We start from the raw sequence: 19,558 nt of genomic DNA, 5'->3' as shown, positions 1-19,558 counted from the left end.
AGCTGGGGGAAACCTGCATACAACCCTGAGGCCACTCCCACCTTCAGTGACCCCCACACACACACACAAACCCGGAGCCTCACGGCCACCAGCACATCACCCTCACCTCGGCCCTTGGGGAGACTGCCTCAGCTCCAGCAGATTGGGCTTATCATGCCCAGAGACCCTAACCCTAAGCCTAGGTTAGGCTTTCAGGCCTCCGTCCCCAGAGGCCTGGCGCCCAGGCCTTCCTGGTCAGGAAACCTGATCTGCACCCCAGGACTTTGACTGCCACCCAGGAAGAATTAGAGCCATTTGGACAAGTGAAGAACATATAAATGGGAGATACAGGCATGCATCCCCTGAGGGCACCACCAGTACTGGTGGTCTCCCTAGCCCCAAACTCGGAGAGTAACATACCACCTGAGCCCCGACCTAAATTCAGCTTCCAGGGCAGTCTGCTTCAGTGTTGTCAGATTGGGCCTCCATGCCCCTAGGCCCTTGTCCTAACCCTAGGTTTGCTTTTCAGGCTTCCATCCCCAGAGGCCAGATCCTTAAGCCCTCCAGACTAGGGATGCCAGACCCACTCTCCAGGATTCTGCCTGCCACCCAGGAGAAAATGGAGTTTGGAGTGGCACAGCACCCTCAGAGCATGAGATACCCGCATACCCTGATCGGCTGCTGGAACAATGCCCTCAACTTGGTGCTCCAGAGAAACTGCCTCAGCGCCTGCAGATCAGGCCTGCCGTGTCCCTGGTCCCTAACCCTAACCCTAGGCAGCATTTTCAGGCTTCTGTCCCCAGAGGCCTCACCTCCAAGCCCTCCAGATTTGGGGCCCCTTTGTCGCACTCCATTAGTCTGCTTCCTACGCAGACCCTATTGGCCTCCAGAACATCCCCTTCAACTTGGCACTCAAGTTAGTCCACCTCAGTGCCAGCAGATTGGGCCTAACATGCCAGGAGACCCTACCCCTATCTCTAGGTTGGGTTTTCAAACTTCTGTCCCCAGAGGCCTGGCCTTCATCCACTACAGGTTGGGGAACTCTGAGCTACACCCCAGGACCCCAAATGCCATCATGAGGAAACCAAACCTTTTGGACCTGAGAGGAACCCTCAGAGAGGATGAAACCTGCATTCTCCCCTGAGTACACCCCAGCATTAGTGGCCCTCCTGGCCACAAACATGGAGCCACCTGAGTCCGCTAAACTCAGCCCCCAAGTCAACCCACTTTAGCGCTGGCAAATTGGGCCTGCCATGCCCCTAGGTCCTAACCCTAATCCTGGGTTTATCAGGCTTCTGCCTCCAGAGGCCTGGCCTCCAAGCCCTCCAGACTGGGGACCCTGGAGCCATACTCCAATATTCCAACTGTTACCCAGGAAAAAATATGGCTATTGGAGCAGTGCCGTACCCTCAGAGCGGGAGATATCTGCATGCCTCCTTAGGGCACCCCCTCACCTTTGGCACCCCCATGGCCATAATCCTAGACCTAATGGGCCACTGGTACATCACTCTCAACTTGGCGCTCAAGAGAAACTGCCTCAGCACCAGATCAGGCCTGACATGCCCCAGGACCCTAATCCCAACCCTAGGTTGGGTTTTCAAGCTTTTTTCCCCCACAGGCCTGACCCCCAAGCCCTTCGAATTGAGAACCTCTGAGCCACACCTCAGGACTACAGCTGCCTCCCAGAAGGGAACCATGCCATTTGGATCTCACAGAACCCTCCAACTGGGGGAAACCTGCATGCCCACTGAGGTCAGCCCAACCTTCAGCTGCACCCTGGCCACAAACTCCGAGCATGATGTGCAGCCTGACATCTGCCCTCAATTTATCCCCCTGGGGAGACTGTTGCAGTGCAGAAAGATCAAGCTCTCCATGGCCCTGGACCCTAAGCCTAACCCAAGCTGGGTTTTCAGGTTTCAGTCCCCAGAGGCCTCACCACCAAGCTGTCTAGATTTGGGAACCCTCAGCCACACCTTAAGACTCTGCTTCCTATACATGAAGAAACTGTGGTGTTTGGAGCTGTGTAAAAGCCTCAGAGTGAGAGAAATTTGCAAGCTTCCCTGAGGCCACCCCCATATTGGGCGCCCCTTGGGACATAACCCCGGGACTGGATGTGCCCTTAACCCACACCCACCTCAGCCATTGGGGTGCCCAGTTCAGTGCTGACTTATTGGATCTTCCATGCTTCTAGGCCACAACCATAAAAAAATGTTTGATTTATGATATTAAGTCCCCAGAGTCCTGGCTAACAAGGTCTCCAGATTTGGGTCCTCTGAGCCATAATCTAGGAATCCGTCTGCCACTGTCAAAACCACGCCATTTGGAGCTGTGCAGGACCCACAGTGCGAGAGAAACCTAAATACACCATTGAGGACACTCCCACCTCAGTGGCCAAACTGGCCACAAAATCAGAGGCTGGTGGCTTCCAGAACATTGCCCTCAACTCTGCCCTCAGGACAGCCCACCTCAGTGCCAGCAAATTGGGCCTGCCGTACCCAGAGGCCCTAACCCTAACCCTAGAACGGGTTTCCAGGCTTCCGTCTGCAAAGGCCTGGCCCTGAGGCCTTCCAGGTTGGGATCACTGAGCTGCACTCCCACACTCTGCCTGCCACAGGAGGAATCCGAGCCACTTGTACATACGAAGAACCTTTTCAGCAGGAGAAACCTGCATGGCCCCCTGAGGATAACCCCAGCATCAGTGGCCCCCTGGCCACAAACCTGAAGACTATCGCAACCACCCGATCCCTGCCCTAAACTCAGCCCCCAGTCAGCCCACATCAGTATCAGCAAATTGGGCCTGCCATGCCCCAGGGCCCCAATCTTAACCTTGGGTTGGCATTTAAGGCTTCCATCTCCAGAGGCCTGGCTTCCACACCCTCCAGATTGGGGACCCCAATACCATGCTCCAGGATTCTGCCTGCCACCCAGGAGGAAACCATTCCATTAAGATTGGCAAAGTACCCTCAGAGCAGGAGATACCTACATACACCTTTAAGGCACCCTCACCTTTAGTGCAACTCTGGCCACAATCTAGGAGCCTGGTGGGCCGCCAGAACATCACCCTCAACTCAGCCTTCAAGGAAGCCTGCCTCAGTACCCGATGTTCTGGCATCCTATACCCCAAGGCCTTAACCCTAACCCTAGGTTGGGTTTTCAGGCTTCCATCCCCTGTGGGGACGGATTGAGACGGATTGAGAATCCCCAAGCCACACCTCAGAATTACTGCTGCCACCCAGGAGGGAACCCTGCCATTTGGAGCTTCACGGAACCCTCCAATTGGGAGGAACCTGCATGCCCCCCTGACGCCACCCTGAACTTCGGCAGCACCCCTGCTACAAACCCAGAGCCTGAGGTCCGCCTGACAGCTGCCCTGAAATTATCCCACTGGGGAGCCAACCACAGTGCAGGCTGTTCAGGCCTCCCATGCCCCTGGTCCCTAAACCTAACCCTAGGCTACATTTTCAGTCTTCTCTCCCCAGAGGCCTCACCCCCAAGCCCTCCATATTGGGGACATCTCAGCCACTCCCCAAGACTCTGCTTCCTACCCAGGAGGAAACCGTGGCATTTGGAGCTATGCAAAACCCTGAGAGTGAGTGAAATCTGCATACTCCCCTTAGGGGACCCACACATTTGGCGCCCCTTGGACAATAAACCTGGGACCTGACATGTCAGGTCAGGTCACCCCCAACTCAGCCATTGACAGTACCTGTCTCAGTGCCAACTAATCCGGCCTTCCTTGTCCCCAGGCCCCACCACCTGCAACTCCTTCCCGGAGTTCTCCCCGTAGCCGATTCTCTCAGTCTTTGGGCCCAGCTTCTCTGAATGCCCTACCAAACCTATCCCACGGTCCCTCATGGCCACATCCCGTGATCCCCTCCTGGCACCTGTCCTTCACAGACATGATCACACTCGTGTGTGTGTGTGTGCGCATGCATGTGCAAGCATGGACACGCACTGATTGTTTCCCCCAAGAACCGAAGCCCCACAAGGTCAGGGAACAGGTCTCAGTTTCTGTTCTGCCCAGCACCTTCAACAGCGTAGAGTAAGTATTCAATAAATAATTGTTAAATGCAGAACGTCAAATGCCCTGTCTGGGGAGCCCCAGAGGAAGGGAGCCAGAGGTCTCTGAGGACATGGTGTCTGGGGGCCCCCAGAGGAGCTCCAAGTCCAGGGCGGCGTTATCAGGGCACCCAGCTGCCACAGCTGAGGGCCCCACTGTGGGTCAGAGGGACATGCTGGTAAGATTGTCCTGGCTCAACAGTCCCTTCCGGCCTGCAGCACCCCCATGCCCACTGCCCCCGGCGCCCCCGCCACCCCCACAGTACTCGTGCAGCCGGTGTCGCAGCGTGACGAGGGCTGAACCCAGGCAGGCACCGTTGGGTGCCTGGGGTCCCCCGGGCAGCTGGAGCAGCAACGTGGCCACACCAGCCATGCCATCTTCAGTGGGCTCAAGGGTGATGGGCCCAGCTCGCAGGCCAGCGGTCGCGGCGGGGATGGCTGGAGGGCAGCAGCCTCCTCCCACGGGTCCCCAGGGCCCACCGGCCCCGGTCAGCAGCAGGGGTGCCAAGAAGGGTTCGGAACGGTGGAAGGTGGGTGGCGGGAGCCCGGCAGGCTTCCAGGCAGGGGCTAGGGCAGTGGGGTCGGGTGGGAAGCAGACAGTGACCTTGGCAAAAGGGCGGCTGGCCATCTTGGTCATCTCTTGCAGATGCCGGCGCTGTTCCTGCCGCTGGTCCAGGGCCTGTTTGGCCTTCCAGAGGAGCACACAGAGTGAAAGAAAAAGGAAAAAGCAGGAGAAGAAGACAGAGAAGAAGACAAACAGGTCGATGTGGGCCTGGTCCTGACGGAAGAAGAGCAGCCCTTGCGAGTCAGCCGAGCCATTGGCACCAGGCCCGTTCGGGTCCCCCACGCCCAGCAGAAGCAGGTAGAAGCGGCTGGACTTGAGAGCGTGCTGTTCATGTGGGTAGGTGATGACAAGCCGGTCCCGCACGCCACGAACCACGAGCACAGCCGACGGCTCCGTCACGGTCACGTAGGTGATCAGGCCCCGTGGCCACACTTCCCGCACCCGTGGCTCGGCCGGAGTGCCTGACCCGCTCCCAGCTCCCGGTCCCCCTGGGTCCCCAGCCCCCCGGGTTCCGCCGTCAGCAGGGGGTGGGGGAGGCGGTGGGGGTGGAGGTGGCTGGATATGCACGGTGTGGACGCCTGTGTCGGGAGCCACGCGGACCACGAAGGTGTCATAGGAAGTGGACACATAGAGATCCACGGCACCGAAGGTCACATCCAGTGTCAGGCGGATGTCCACATTGGTAAACTTGGGCTGCACACCAAAGAGGACGGTGCGGCCGGGGCCCAGAGCCCGGCGCTTGGGTTCGTGGAAGCAGTTGGTCTGGGACGTGGGGTCAAGGCAGCACTCCTGCTCCACAGAGATGAGGCGGTAGCACTGCTGGCCACCCAGCGGGCTCCCATGGAATGATTCCCGGCACTTAGCACACTGCGGGCACGGGGGGTGGTCAGGTGGCGATCAGGGCTGAGCTCAGCACCCGGCCACCCTCCAAGTCCTGATGTTCTGTACCAATTGGGGAGCAGCCACTGCCCCAGGCTCCCTCAGTCCCCAGCAGCTTCCTTGTGACTGTACCTCCCCTGAGGCCTCACTGACACAGTGTGGAGGCCACCAGAACCCTAGGCTCCATGCTGCTATCCCTCCCGTCAGCCCCAGTGACCACAGCACCCTGATGTGGAGGCCTCTGGAACTCTCAGGAGTAGCGATGAAGGGCTCTGTTGAATCTGCCTCTACTCCTCACTACCTGTGTGGCCTCAGACTAATGACTTAACCTCGCTGAACTTGAGATCATTCCTCTGTACCCAGACAGTAAACAGGACTTGCACATGGGACTGCAGAAAGCCCAAACAGAGCACAGGATGGGCTGGCCTCACCTACCAGCCTGAGATACATCCCACCACAGGGCCTTTTCACTGGCTGATCATCTTGCCCAGATTACTCTCTGCTCGCCCATAACCCCCACGGCTGCTTGTCTGGTATCCTGACTTCTATCAGATCTTTTCTCAAGTGTCACTTTCTCACCAAGGCCTTCCCTGGGTCATCGTATCTTCCATTCCCACTCCACAGTGCTGGCCCTCCTTTCTCCTTACTGCTCATCACTAACATACTCTGCATTTGACTGACTTGTTCATTCGTTGCTGGACTCTTCCATGGGAATGTAACTTTCCCAAGGACAGTAGGCCCTGCCCATTTTGGTCCCTACTGCATTTCCCAGTGCCTCCCAAATGGCCCAGCACATAGTAGGTGCTCAGTAAATGTGTGTTGGATAAATGAGTGGGCCTCTCGGGGTGTGGGGCCCTTGGCCTGGGACTCACTTCTCCAGCCTCACCTGGTACTTGTAGCAGTCCCGACGGTCGCTGGGGGAACTTCCCTGGCATGTGCCCGTCTCTGTGTTGTTCTGACACGGGCAGCCTGTCCCGTCCTGCTCATTACACGTATCTGCATGGCCGTTACACTGGCACCTGAGGAAGGTGGAGAAGATGGGGGTCACAGAGCTCCCCTGGCCCACAGGGCTCCAAGCTGGACACTGCATAGGTGAACTTAAATCTAAGCTCCAAGCCAGAAGAGGAAACTGAGGTTCCCGGGGGCGAGGGGTGTCAAGCCATTTGCCCAAGGCTGTGGAGCCAGTCAGCAGTAAGCTGAGGATTTGAAACGGGGTTGGAATGACTCCGGTTGACTGAGCATTCGGAAGGAAGGCCTGGGGTGGGAGGCCACCCCAAGGCCTTGCCCCTTGGCAGCTCTCTACCCCCGACATCCACGGGGGTGCTCGGTAGCCTGCATGTCAGCACCCGCCTCTGAGCGAGGGGGTCTCCCACCTGGGTCTGGCTCAGGGCCTCTATCTCAGCCTCAGCCCAGGGCCTCCCTGGGGATATTGTCCGCTTCTGCCCAAAGGAAAGAACTGGGGAGGGGGTGTGGCTCCCGGAGTCATTCCCCGTGGGCAGGGCAAGGGTCCCTGGGCCCCCTCCTTCTCACTTGGTGCACTTCCCATCCAGGAGGAAGTAGCCGTGTAGGCAGCTCTCGCATTTGTCCCCGTAGCTGTTATTCTGACAGTTCACACACACGGCCTCATCTTCACTGGGCCCCTCGGTCACCCAGTTGTCAATCTGGCCAAGGAAAGACAGGGTGATCGCAAAGAGGCGTAGGGCAGTCCCTTCCTTCCCGAGACCCAGGAGTCTGGGACCATGGCTTCTATACCTCCTCTGGATCCAGTGAGTACTTCTCAGGCTCCCTCCTGGCCATTTCGAGCTCTTTCCTGGAGACGCAGACGTGGCTGTTGCCACGACAGAAGGCATGGCAGGGCCGGCAGGTCCCACCCCCAACGGCTGAACCCACGAACAGGGGGAGGCACTGCTCACAGTGGCTGCCCTGGAAACCAGGGAAGGGGTGGTCAGAGCAGGTGGTGAGTGGTGGCAGTGGGGGTGCTGGGGAGCGAACAAGCAGCCTCAGGGAGCACCATGGGAGTGCAATAGGGGCTCAGGCTCAGGGTTTCAGGCCTGAACCCCACCTGGGTGCAAGTTAGCCCTCCACCCTCACGTGCCAGCGACCTGGGGCGTTGGGAAGGGGATGGTGTTCTTGCCCATCCAGCCCGAAGCGTTGAGCTCAGAAAGCCCTTCCCTACACCACGCTGTGTCCTCCCCCCCATGGGCCCAGCCTCCCTAGTCCAGCACCAACTCTGTCCACTATTCCAGGGTGGCCCCTCTCTGACACAACTTCAGACAGTGTCCCCAAAGTCTCCCCACGTCCTCCCTGGGCTGGCTCCACAGGGCTCAGAGTAAGGCTCACGACTCTAGCACGTGGGCGAAAAGCCCCCCAGGCTCTGTCCCAGGGTGTGCCTGAGGCCCAGGACAGCCCACCTTGGTGTGGTTGCGGCAGAGCAGGCAGTGGTCGCGGGCCCCCACCCCTGCACACTCGCTGTGGCGGTTGCAGCGACACTCTGTGGAGCAGTTGCGGCCCACGAAGCCAAAGTGGCAACGGCAGTGATCAGGTTCCACACACGAGCCGTTCACACAGCCCTGCGCGCACACGGGGCGGCAAAGTCCAGTCACACTGCAGGGGTGGGGGGTGGAGGGTCAGGGCCCGGCATGGGTCCTCAAGCCTCTGGCCGGCCCGCCACCCACTAGATGGCCCTCAACGGGTGGCTCATCCCTGGGCTGTTCCACGCTCCCCCTCCAGGGTCGCCTCCATCTCCCTCAGGGGCTAGCCTGCCACCCTCTCTCTTCCGAGCAAGCCGTGTTCAGCTCACCAACGTGGCCCCTCCATGCATTGGCCCTTCACCCCTTCCAGCATGAATCCCACGCCTTGTGCCTTCCCGCTCCCACAGGGCCCCCTGCCGCAAAGTCACCTAGGCCCCGCCCCCACCACCTCACTTGTCCATGGTGTAGCCCGCCTTGCAGCTGCACTCATAGCCGTGCAGCCGGTCGTGGCAGTTCTGCGTCTCATTGCAGTCATGGTGCCCGTTTGCACACTCATCCTCAGGAGGGCAGGACAGGAAAGCCCAGGAGGCCCCAGGCCGCCCACAGGTCAGCCCTGGCGCAGGGATGCAGAGCTCCGCCTGAGTGCCTCTGTGGCAACGCCCCCCCCAGCCTCCTGGGGCTTTGCTCCACCTTCCCCTGACCCCCACCTCCGAGACAGCCCCCAGTGCCCCCCAGGTTCTCCACGCCAGACCCCAGCCCAAGGGCAGTCCCTCTCACCCGACCCCTAGCGCAGCTCACCGTCACGAGGACCGCTGAGTCCACCCTCCAGGCAGCGGCCACCCCCATCCTGGCCCCCCCAGGCACACCAGCCACAGTGGGGGCGCTGCAGGCACAGGGCACACTGGGTTGCCTGAGCACAGCCCAGGGAGCAGCTCTCGGGTCCACGGAGCAGGCGGCCACAGCCTCCAGCCATACATCGCAGGGGCAGGTAGGAGGGGCTCAGACACTGTACAGGGGAGGGGAAATGAGAAGGGGGGGCAGGGCAAGAAAGAGGGAGAGAAAGAGGATCAAAGACATCCTCGGTGTCCTCCCGGACCACAGTCCCTCCTAGGAGCTCTCACCCCTCTCTGGCCACAGCCGATGGGCCAGAGTGGACACCACTTTGTCAAGCATTTGTAACTGGGAGTCCACAAGGGGAGTCAGGCTGGTGGCATCATTGAAACTGGAGGTGAGGCCTAGAGGTGCTGATTGAATGAGTAAATCACAGCAAATGAAAAGAAGAAGGGGGCAGGAAAAGAGCAGATCCAGAAGGAAGCATTGAGAGGACCACACACCCCAAGCCGGCGGAGGGCAGGGGCGTGGGGGGCAGCTTTCCAGGCTCCGTCTCCAGTCCCTTGTCAGGCCTGGCTGCGCTTTGCACCCTGACCTCTAACAGGTACCACTGTGTTGGTGTGACTGGGGGTGTCAGTCTCCCCACCTGGCTTAGGTCTCATGGCTGTTTCTCACAACCAAAGGGAGGCAACCACCCCAGCAGAGACAGAAATTAGCGACAGGAGCGGGGCTGCAAGCCACCGCCACTTAGGAAAAACGTGGAGCTGGCTGTTGGGGCCCAGGGTCCTCCCGCGCTAAGCTGGGAAGCGGAGTCTGTGGCCAGGGGCTGCCCAGCAGCTCATGCGCCATCACTTAGCACGTCCTGGAGCCCAGACAAGGTGCACGGTCAGGGTCAGACTCTTGGGAACTTACCACAGGGTGTCAGAGCATTTTATTTACTATTCGGGCCGGAAGTATAAGAAGATGGGTATTAGTCCCAGCTGTCCGACAGCACTCAGCAACCACACGATCCTCAAATAAACAGCCCTGCCACTGCGGCCGGAGCTCAAAGCCCACAGACGCTGACGGCCCGCAGTGAGCTAAGCTTTGCCCAACCAGCAGAGCTAGGCTTCCATATCTGTGGGGTTATCTGGAGGGGAGGGACCGGGGGAGCGCAAGTCCCCAGTCTGTACAGCGTTTCTCGCTGTGACCTCCCTAGTGGCCACAGGTGATGCTGTCCAACACGTAAATTGCATTCCTTGTGCTCCCGGGAGAGATGCAAGAGCGTTAAGTCCTGGAAGCGGGGTTCTGGTTCGTCCCGACAGGTGCCTGCAACCTGGCGAAGCACCTGGCACAGGGAAGGGGCTCGGTCAAGAACTTGGTGAAGGGGTGCCTGGGTGGCTCAGTGCGTTAAAGCCTCTGCCTTCGGCTCAGGTCATGATCCCAGAGTCCTGGGATCGAGCCCCGTATCAGGCTCTCTGCTCAGCTGGGAGCCTGCTTCCTCCTCTCTCTCTGCCTGCCTCTCTGCCTACTTGTGATCTCTGTCTGTCAAATAAATAAATAAAATCTTTAAAAAAAAAAAAAAGAACTTGGTGACGAGGGCACCTGGGTGACTCAGATAGTTGAGCATCTGCCTTTGCTCAGGTCATGGTCCTAGGGTCCTGGGATCGAGTCTCACATCAGGCTCCCTGCTCAGTGGGAAGCCTGCTTCTCCCTCTACCTTTCTCTCTCTCTCATGAATAAATAAATAAAATCTTTAAAAAAAAAAAAAAAAAAAAAAGAACTTGGTGAAAAGAAGCCAGGGAAGGGAGTACTTTATTGCCCATCCCAGGCTCTGAAGCCAAAATCATTCAAAAGAATGACTGCCGGGGGTTAAAATAACAGCACTCCTTGAGTGCACTCCTTATGGGGCTGCTCTGTGCATCTGTTTTGTCCAATCTGTGCTGTCGGAGTTGTGAGAAGCAGAGCCAACACTCCAGAGCTGGCACACGGCATGGAAGTCCAAAGCCCTGACAGAAGTGACCTCCCTGCCACGTGCAGCGCCCTGGAGGCTCCTGCCTTGCTGACAGGCTGGGCGGGCAGGATGTACCGGCCAGCAGGCTCCCTGGCATCGACTTCTGGGCCTGGGAGTGCTCACAGAAATGGATGACGGGCATCCTGATGCTATTTGGGGAGAACCCGTATCACCACAAGGACCCAGGCGTGGGGATGAGGCCTCAATGGGTTAAAGACCCACACTAGAGGGGTCACAGAGAGAACCTCGAGGGGGAGCACTGCCCGCCTGGCCCTGGTGACCTGCTGGGTGTGTTCCACAGCGTGGAGGCTGGGATCCTCCCAGTGGGCAGAACTTGGGGGCAGAAAGCAGACAATGGAGAACGGCTGAAATTAGAGACCTCAGGGCTCCAGAAGGTCAGAGCCGCAGGACTTCCTACCCCAATTCTGTGTAATAAAACCGAGGGGGGTCTCTGTTTCTTACAACCCAAAGTTCCAAAAGCAGAGAAAGGGACAGAGAAGGCAAGCATGGAGGTTGGGGAGGGAGAGGTGAGACGGCATGAGCGGTCACAGGAAGGATGGAGGGGACCGTGAACCCAGCTGCAGGGTCCAGAAGGATGTGGTGTCCAAGCAGATATGACAGGGAGACTCAAGAGGCCAGGAGGGAAGGAGGAGATGCTGGTGGGAGAGGAGAGGCAAGGAAGAGAAGGACAGAGGAAGCACCACAGAGGGACCACAGCCAGGGAGGCGGAGAAGGAAGCAGGGCAGAGGCACAGGGGGACAGGCAGGGGTACCTGCTGCAGGCTGCTGCTCCACACGCAGTGCTGCCAGCCCCCATCCGCACCCTTGGAGTCTAGGCAGGATGTGCAGTTGGGCAGGAGATGACAGGGGGTGGGGCAGGACAGCGGGGGCGACGACTCCACCGGCATTGGGGACACGTTCAGCAGGGAGTGGCTGAAGCACGTCCAGTCGTATGTGGGCTGCACTGAGAGGATGCGGCGAGTCTCCCCTGGGGTTGAGGGCACAGGAGTCAGAGCCCGGTTCAGGCCACCAGCCTCTCTCCCCAGCTCTGCCCTTCCTCGGGCCCCCAAAGGCTAGGACCCCAGCCTGTCCTCGTGGGGAGTTCGCTGGCCTCACCTGTCCTCTTGAACTGCCTCGTCCACATGCACTTGCCCTCTCGGGTGCACTGCTCACAGTCTGCCGCCCCGCACACCGCCTCCGAGCAGTTCCCGGCCCAGAACACCTCTCGCTGGTTGATCCGACAGTCATTCTCCGAGGTGCAGGACCCGTTCCGGCCGATGCAGGCGCCCTCTGGGCAGTTGGTACACCACTTACAGCGGGGGGCAGATGCCTGGAGGGGGCAACATGGGCTCGCTGGGGTCCTCAGGGTCGCTGGCACCCCTTCTGACCCGGCTCTTCCCACCCAACCCCAGCTGAAATCCCTGAGACCAACCCCCTTCACCTCTCCATCTCCAGGCTGAAGGGTCCGGGGATGGCGGGCCAGGCACTCACTGCAGGTCCGGAGACGACGACATTCCTCGGGGGAGCGAGGCATGGGGGAGCATGAGGGGCCCCCGCAGCCCAGCCTGGGGAGGCATGAGGCCTGGCTCAGCACACCCAGCAGACCCCATCCCTCCTCCACCTACCCTCGCCTCTTCCCGGTGCCTCCTGGACATCGTCCCACAGGGTGCCCCCACATGCATCTTGGACTGGTCTTAGCCCAGGCCTTCCCAACCTGTTCTCCCCCACCCCACTTGGCCGTGGTCTTCCATCCCCCGCCACTCTGGCCAGGGATACTAGACAATATCCTACACTCCCCTGCCCCTTCAGCCACCAAGGTGTCCCCCACTCGCCACTCCTGCAGCCCCTAGCCCAGTTCAGGCCTCTTCTCCAGCCTCCTCCTCCTCCTCATCTCTGGCCTCCCAGGTTTCCACAGCCTCCCCTCACCACTGGCTCCTTCCCAACAGCCCGGGGACTTTCTGCCCAGGCCTGCCCCTGCCCTCCCCTGCTCAAACTTTTCCTGGCTCCCCATCACCCACAGTGGAGGTTCATAATCCCTTACCCCAAATCCCTGAAGGCACATTATTCAGAACTTTCCAGATTTTAGAAAAGCAGTGGGTGTATCCACTGTTACGTAACACTCCTAGTGGAATCTGGGGGAGCACCTAAATCAAAGCTTTTAATAATTCAGAAGCAAACACAGTGACACATTTAATGGGACAAGCCAAGGCCATTAGTGGCTTCATACCAGTTCAGGATAATCATGTAGCCAAAAGAGTTTATGCTGAACCAAGGTCAGCCCTTTCAGCTTCCTGAGATGTCTGGCTTCCCAAACAGAAGACCAGCACCATAGCCAGGCTCTGGGAGCCCTTTCTGAGCTGCCCCCGCGCACTGCTCTAGTCTCATGTTCCCCCAGCATAGAAGGTCCCTAAAATACACCGGGCACAGCCCCGCTTCTGAACCTTCGCTGGTCTAAACTCTAGTGGTCATTCGGGACCCAGTTCGGTCCCAGCTCCTCCAGGAAACATTCCTGGATGACACCCCAGCCCACAAGCAGGGCTTCTCACCCAAGGGTCCCCCAGCCTGACCCTGCTTGTGGTGTGGTTGTCCATTCTCCCACATGAGCTAGTGTCCTGCCTGGACAGTACACTGCTGAGCACCCCCGCACACTGCAAGCCTGACCTAGCACAGAACCCCCTTCGGGGAGCACGGGTACTGCCCACCATGTGCCATTTGGTCACCATGGTTACCTATGAGCCTGGTCCCCAGACAAGCAGGCCCCGTGGCACCAGGTGCAGGCCTCAGACTGGTTACAAGCTTCGGGTGAGGGCAGCAGGCGGCAAGGGTCAGGGGGCAAGGTCAGGGCCAGCAGGCGGCCCAAGGCCACGCCCCCGAAGCCCCCTGAGAGGTACAGACGGCCCCCTACTGCCGCCACAGCATGGGACACGGACTCCTCCATCGGGGCCCCCACGGAGGCTGGGCCTGGGAAAAGACAGACTGTTCAGAGACTTAGGGAAGAGAGGCCCACGAAGAGGCCGGTCAGAGAGGGACACCGAGCAGGGCAATGGACTGAGGACCGCAGAGATGGAGAGACAGAGAAGATACGTAAGGCCAGACAGGGCAAAAGAACACAGATGGCAGGACAAGAGAGTGAGGGACAAACAGGAAAAGGAAGTGGAAAGAATGGAATAAGGAAAGGGAGCAAGCTTCTGGAACCCAACAGAGGTCGCACATGGGGAAGGCGCCAGATGCCGCTGCATCGTCAATTTCACAACTGTTCCTTTTCTTATGTGAAGTTCACCTCAAGTCTGTAAAATCCTCCAGAAAAGGGGATGTCCGGGTGGCTCAGTGGATTAAGCCTCTGCCTTCGCTCAGGTCATGATCCCCGGATCCTGGGATCAAGCCCCGCATCGGGGTCCCTGCTCAGTGGGGAGCCTGCCTCTCCCTTTGGTGCTCCCCCTAGTTTCTTTCTCACTCTTTCTCAAAAAAATAAATCTTCTTAAAAATTAAAAAAAAATAGTGACGCCTGGGTGGCTCAGTTGGTTAAGCAGCTGCCTTCAGCTCAAGTCATGATCCCAGCATCCTGGGATCGAGTCCCACATCGGGCTCCTTGCTCAGCAGGGAGCCTGCTTCTCCCTCTGCCTCTGCCTGCCATTCTGTCTGCCTGTGCTCGCTCTCTTTCCCTCTCTCTCTCTGACAAATAAATAAAATCTTTAAAAAAAAAAATTAAAAAAATATTTATTTCTTTATTTTTCCCTGGAGAATTTTTAATTTTTTTTTAATTTTAAGATTTCATTTATTTTTTTTTAGAGAGAGTGCTTTCTCACGCTCTCTAAAAAAAAAAAAAAAATGAAATCTTCTTAAAAATTAAAAATAATTTTTAAAAATGCTCCAGGGGAAAATAAAGAAAGAAAAAGTCACAGAGCATTTAACAATATAGGTTAAGGGCAAAAGGGAATTAGAGACCGAAGGCCAGAGAGAGAACCAAAACGGAAAAGGCCCAGAGGCGTACACAGTCACGCTGGAAAGCAAAAAAGACAAGGTCCAAGCCCCTTTCTGGCCTCTCAACAACAGACTGGAAAGAAACACCCCCAAGTATAACAGGGGTGTCTCCAGAAAGTGGGATCATGAGGATTTTTTCCTTTTTATTTCACCAATTATATACAATGACTGTTATTACTTTTTTTTGGTTTAAGATTTTATTTATTTATTTGACAGTGAAGGAACACAAGCAGGGGGAGCAGTAGAGGGAGAAGCGGACTCCCCACTGAGTAAGGAGCCGATCAGGGCTCTGATGCAGGGCTTCATCCCAGGACCCTGGGGTCATAACCTGAGACAATGGCTGATGCTTAACCACCCAGATACCCCTATTACTACTTTTATAATCAAAACAATAAACAAACGGGGCGCCTGGGTGGCTCAGTGGGTTAAGCCGCTGCCTTCGGCTCAGGTCATGATCTCAGGGTCCTGGGATCGAGTCCCACATCGGGTTCTCTGCTCAGCAGGGAGCCTGCTTCCCTCTCTCTCTCTCTCTACCTGCCTCTCTGCCTCCTTGTGATCTCTGCCTGTCAAATAAATAAATAAATAAAATCTTTAAAAAAAAAACAATAAACAAACTTCCCAAGAAAAGAAAAGGAAGGCAGGCATCTCTGTGGGTATTTAAGTACCAGAGAGTTAAGCAGCTTTGCTTAACTCTGGGGGGTCTAATGGGGCCAGAGGGACTCCAGATGAGTGGGGTCCTAGGACAGGGCCAGAGCTCCTACGGGACGTCCCCAGGGCCCGCTGGGGGGGCACTGGACTTACGGGTCAGGTCAGGCAGGAGCCAGGCATTGCAGTTGACCTGGTAGAGCAGAATGTCGCTGCTGAACTCATCAGGTTCCGAGCGCCCCCCAAGGACCACCATGGTGTCCCCCAGCAGGGCTGAGGCATGGAAAAGTCGGGGGCGGGGCTGTTGGGGAGACACCGGCAAAATGGCCGGTCAGAGCCCACATTCCTCTACTCACCTCTCAGCCCACCCACCACCCTCCCACACCTCAGCCCCCACCAGCCCTACCCAACCCAACCTCCCTCAAATCTCAGCTCCTTCCTCCAGAAGACCTCCTTCATTCTTCAGAGCAGCCCCCAGGGCCAGCTCCCTCTCTCAAACTCCTGGAACCCCCATGCCCTGTGCTGTTCCCCCAGGAACCTGGCCCAGGCTGCTTGAGATGAATCCCACATTTCTCATGTGACCTGGCCAGCTGGGCTGAGGACATCTAGGGGGAGGCTCAGGCCTCCCTTATAGTCCAGTCCCCAAAAGGAAATATGTTCGCAGATGGAACACTCAATCATCTCTAACCAGCACATCCAGGGACCACGTACTCCCACCTACTATCTCCTCTGGCCTTGAAGGCGGCCACCACAAGAGGCATCAGTCCCAGGTTTTACAGAAGGGGAGGCTGGGAACTGGAGGGCCACACCAACAATGGGGTAGAGTTGGGGCAGAATCTAGGCCTCTGACCTCCTGCTCTAGGATGCTTCCCTCCAACTGAGTGATGGAAGAAGGGGAGATGTGATGGGGGCATAGTTGAGTCTAGGGGACTGTAAAGGAGGGGACTAGTAGTCCAGGTTTCAGCCAGTCCCTGGGGCACTGGGTTGGGGTGGGGGGCCCTTCCTGCCCTCTCGATCAAGCTGTATATGCCTCTTTTCCTGACCTTTGCCCCCTGGGAAGGGGCCAGCAGGCTCCAGGTGCGATCGGGACAGTGCAGGGAGTAGAGCTCAGGGGATGGGGCAGCCAGCTCCACGTGGAAGCGGAAACCCCCAAACACATAGAGGGAGTCAGTGGCCTCGTGGTACACCGCAGAATGACCGTAGAGACCTGGGGAGCACAAGTGAGCAGACAGTGCGGGGAGGGCTGGTAATCAGGACTGCCCTCCCACTTTCCTAGGTTCCCCTTCTTCCTAGGCTCCCATACCAGGCAGGAGCTCTTGTCAACCCCCGCCTCCTGCTTCGGCTCAAAAGGACCAGCACTTGCAATTCCCGGCAAGAGAAGAGGGGGAGATGGGGTTACCTGAATGTCCTGGGGGATACAGTGAGCAAAGAAGGGAGAAGGGGAATGCCTGAGGGGCAGGGATCTAGAACCTAAGAGAGGAATGCAGAAACCCACTGTCACTGGGCAGGCAGTGGGCTGCCTCTTGCAGGAAACTGAACTTCCCAAGAGTAGGTCTGAGAACCTGGGTGGGTGTGGGGGAAAGACGGGAACATAACAAGGTCTAAGGGGCAGGGACCACAGGGTATGGCAGTGGTCAGAGAGCCTCCACAAAGCCTGGATGGCCTGGCATTCAAGGTGCTGTCCCCTCCTTGTCCCCAGCCTTACCTGTTGGGGGTGTCCCGCTCTGGGCTCCGGACACCCAGGTGCCAGTCACCAGCTGGTACTCGAACAGCTGCTGGTTGAAGCCATTTTCAGGGGAGTACCCACCCACCAGGAGCAGAGACAGGCCTCGGCGGGCAGTGAGGGTGTGACCGGCCACCGCCGGCAGCTCCACGGTCTGGGGCACCTGGAGGATAAAGGGCAGAGGTCACCAAGGAGCCAGAGGTTAGGGCTCAGCTTCCAGGCAGAAACAAGACTCAGAACTCCCCACACTCCCCTTGAACAGATAAGGAGGTAGTGAGCTGCCCGCAGCTGTCAGACCCCAAGCTTCTAACTTGCCATGGTCCCAGGAGGGGTGCGGTAGGCCCCCTTGCCTTTTCTGCCTGCTCAGTGCCATGTACCTTCTGGGGGAAGCTGCATCCCGTGGGGGTGAGATGGGCAGGAGAACTCTGGTGGGCCCTGCTAGAGACAGCTTGTGGGGGGGCAGGAGGGGACACGCTTGGGGAAGGGAGAGGGGCTCACCTTCTCCTGCCGCCACTGCAGGGTGGTGAGGTTGAGCACCCAGAAGTCGCGAGTGACACCCCCAGCTGTGAGTCCCCCCAGAAGGTACATAGCACCACGCCCAGCAGACACGTAGGCAGCCGCGTGGAAGGAGCGGGGTGAGGGGCCCGGGCCCCCATCCTCAGCTCCCGCCAACATCTGTGTCCACCGCCGCTCACTCACTGAGTACCTGGCACCAAGGGGCGGAAAAGGAAGCTCACCATACAGTCATCCCCTCATGACTTGGGGTCACCTCCCCCAGGCATATCCCCAAATCCCCTAGTGTGCCCCTCCTTTGACAACCATCTTACGTCCCTCCCCTGGGGTGGCAACTGCCCAAATAAGGGTGAGCCTCCTGTGACAGGCATCCCAGCATCTTTTGGGTATCTTTTACCTGTAGAGGATTTTGTTGTTGTTGCTGTTTTGATACTTTATCTACTTATTTGAGGAAAAGCGCAGGACAGAGAGAGTGCACACACAAGCGGTGGCGGGGGCAGAGGGAGAAGCAGACTACCCACTGAACAGGGAGTCCCATTCGGGGCTTGATCCTAGGACCCTGGGATCATGACCTGAGCAGAAAGCAGATGCCCAACGAACTAAGCCACCTGGCGCCCCCAAAGGTTTTTGTTAACACCAGTTTTTTTGGTTTTGTTTTTGTTGTTTACACCCGAGGGAACTCATATGTGACACACATGTCAGCATCTCCTGAGGTGACCTCCTCTCGTTCAGGCATCCCCCCACCCACTCCGGAGGCTGTCCTCACCTGTACAGGTTTCCCAGCAGCCCCTGAGGCAGGCCGAGGCCCCCAAACATCCACAAGGTGGCCTCAGGTCCCTCAACCATGGTGTGCCCCAGGCGGTGTAAGAATCGGCTGGCAGTGTCCTGGGGGCAGAGGTGGGGGACGCGTGGGATCAGGCTGGGAGTCGGGGCTGAGGGGTGGTCCCAGGGATGGAGGGAAGGGGAGAACCATCCAGGAAGCGGGCAGCACCTCCATGCAGTGGCACCCACAACTCACGGCTGAGAGGCGGCTGTCCATGAGGGTCTCCCAGACCAGCTGCCCACCGTCCAGCTTTGTGCCACAGTCGGGGCCCCCAAAGCCCTCGGCACAGATGCACACACCGAGGCTCTGAGGAACAGCAGAAGGAGGCTCAGGGGAGCCGGCGTACCACCCCCGCCCCCCTGTGGCTTGCCCGTTCCCCCCATACCTGGTTACAAGTCCCTGCCCCACTGTGGGCACTACAGTTCTCAGGACACAGAGCCATGCGGCAGTGGGGGCCAGCCCAGCCCTGGGGACATCGGCAGAGTCCAGCACCAGTGGCTCCATCCTGGGGCACACACTCCTGGGGGACCGGGCAGCTCCCGGGGCCCCCCGACCCGCAGCGGGCAGAACCCACAGAAGCGTTGAAGCCCCATGATGAGGAGCCATTGGCCTCCCAGTGCAGCACCAGCAGCCCTGTGCGGGGAGAGGGGCCAGAAGCTTGTGGCCGGGCCGGGCTCCAGGACGCGACTCTATCCCCGGGGTTAGAGAGAATCTGGTGTCACCGGGCAGGGCAACAAGGCACTCCTTATCATTTAGGATCAGTGTCATGCTTCACTGTTCCCCCACACACTGCACACCCTCTCCCTCACCCAAGCCATCAAATTCTGATCCCAATCCCATGCCGGCAGCTCGAAACCAAGCTGGAAACCCTGCACAGCTCCCTACAGCTCAGACATAAAGCAAGGTCTACCTACAAAGAGATTAGCAGTGGGGAAGGGGGCAGGAATTAGACAGAGCATATGCATATACAATCTCATTAAAATGATGCTCGAGGGGGGCTGTAGGCCCTCTGACCTCAAGGACTCCCACTGTCCCAGCCCTAAGCACTCCAGCACAGCAGGCCCCCTTCCAGCCTCTCAGGGCCTGGGCACCCACTG

The 19,558-nt window shown here is 58.2% G+C and overlaps 1 protein-coding gene across 2 annotated transcripts in view; it reads right to left on the bottom strand.

Annotated features, from left to right (window-relative positions):
- Positions 1-4,022: 4,022 nt before the first annotated feature.
- Positions 4,023-19,558, bottom strand: part of MEGF8 (multiple EGF like domains 8) — a 37,553-nt gene continuing 22,017 nt past the window's right edge. For both annotated transcript variants that reach the window (XM_059382707.1, XM_059382708.1), the window contains 18 exons: positions 18,847-19,094; positions 18,657-18,767; positions 18,405-18,523; positions 17,624-17,831; positions 17,108-17,288; positions 16,446-16,609; positions 15,559-15,703; positions 13,506-13,737; positions 12,218-12,341; positions 11,893-12,106; positions 11,550-11,764; positions 8,752-8,959; positions 8,407-8,566; positions 7,894-8,086; positions 7,235-7,405; positions 7,013-7,143; positions 6,369-6,501; positions 4,023-5,470 (listed from right to left, as the gene is read on the bottom strand). In XM_059382707.1, coding sequence (XP_059238690.1) covers positions 4,202-5,470; positions 6,369-6,501; positions 7,013-7,143; positions 7,235-7,405; positions 7,894-8,086; positions 8,407-8,566; positions 8,752-8,959; positions 11,550-11,764; positions 11,893-12,106; positions 12,218-12,341; positions 13,506-13,737; positions 15,559-15,703; positions 16,446-16,609; positions 17,108-17,288; positions 17,624-17,831; positions 18,405-18,523; positions 18,657-18,767; positions 18,847-19,094 — 4,226 coding nt within the window. In that variant the 3' untranslated portion in view covers positions 4,023-4,201. The remainder of the gene's footprint in view (positions 5,471-6,368; positions 6,502-7,012; positions 7,144-7,234; positions 7,406-7,893; positions 8,087-8,406; positions 8,567-8,751; positions 8,960-11,549; positions 11,765-11,892; positions 12,107-12,217; positions 12,342-13,505; positions 13,738-15,558; positions 15,704-16,445; positions 16,610-17,107; positions 17,289-17,623; positions 17,832-18,404; positions 18,524-18,656; positions 18,768-18,846; positions 19,095-19,558) is intronic.

Source organism: Mustela nigripes, chromosome 17 (assembly GCF_022355385.1).
Source record: "Mustela nigripes isolate SB6536 chromosome 17, MUSNIG.SB6536, whole genome shotgun sequence".
In the NCBI taxonomy this organism is placed as follows: domain Eukaryota; kingdom Metazoa; phylum Chordata; class Mammalia; order Carnivora; family Mustelidae; genus Mustela; species Mustela nigripes.
This window is presented reverse-complemented; position numbering and strand designations above follow the sequence as displayed.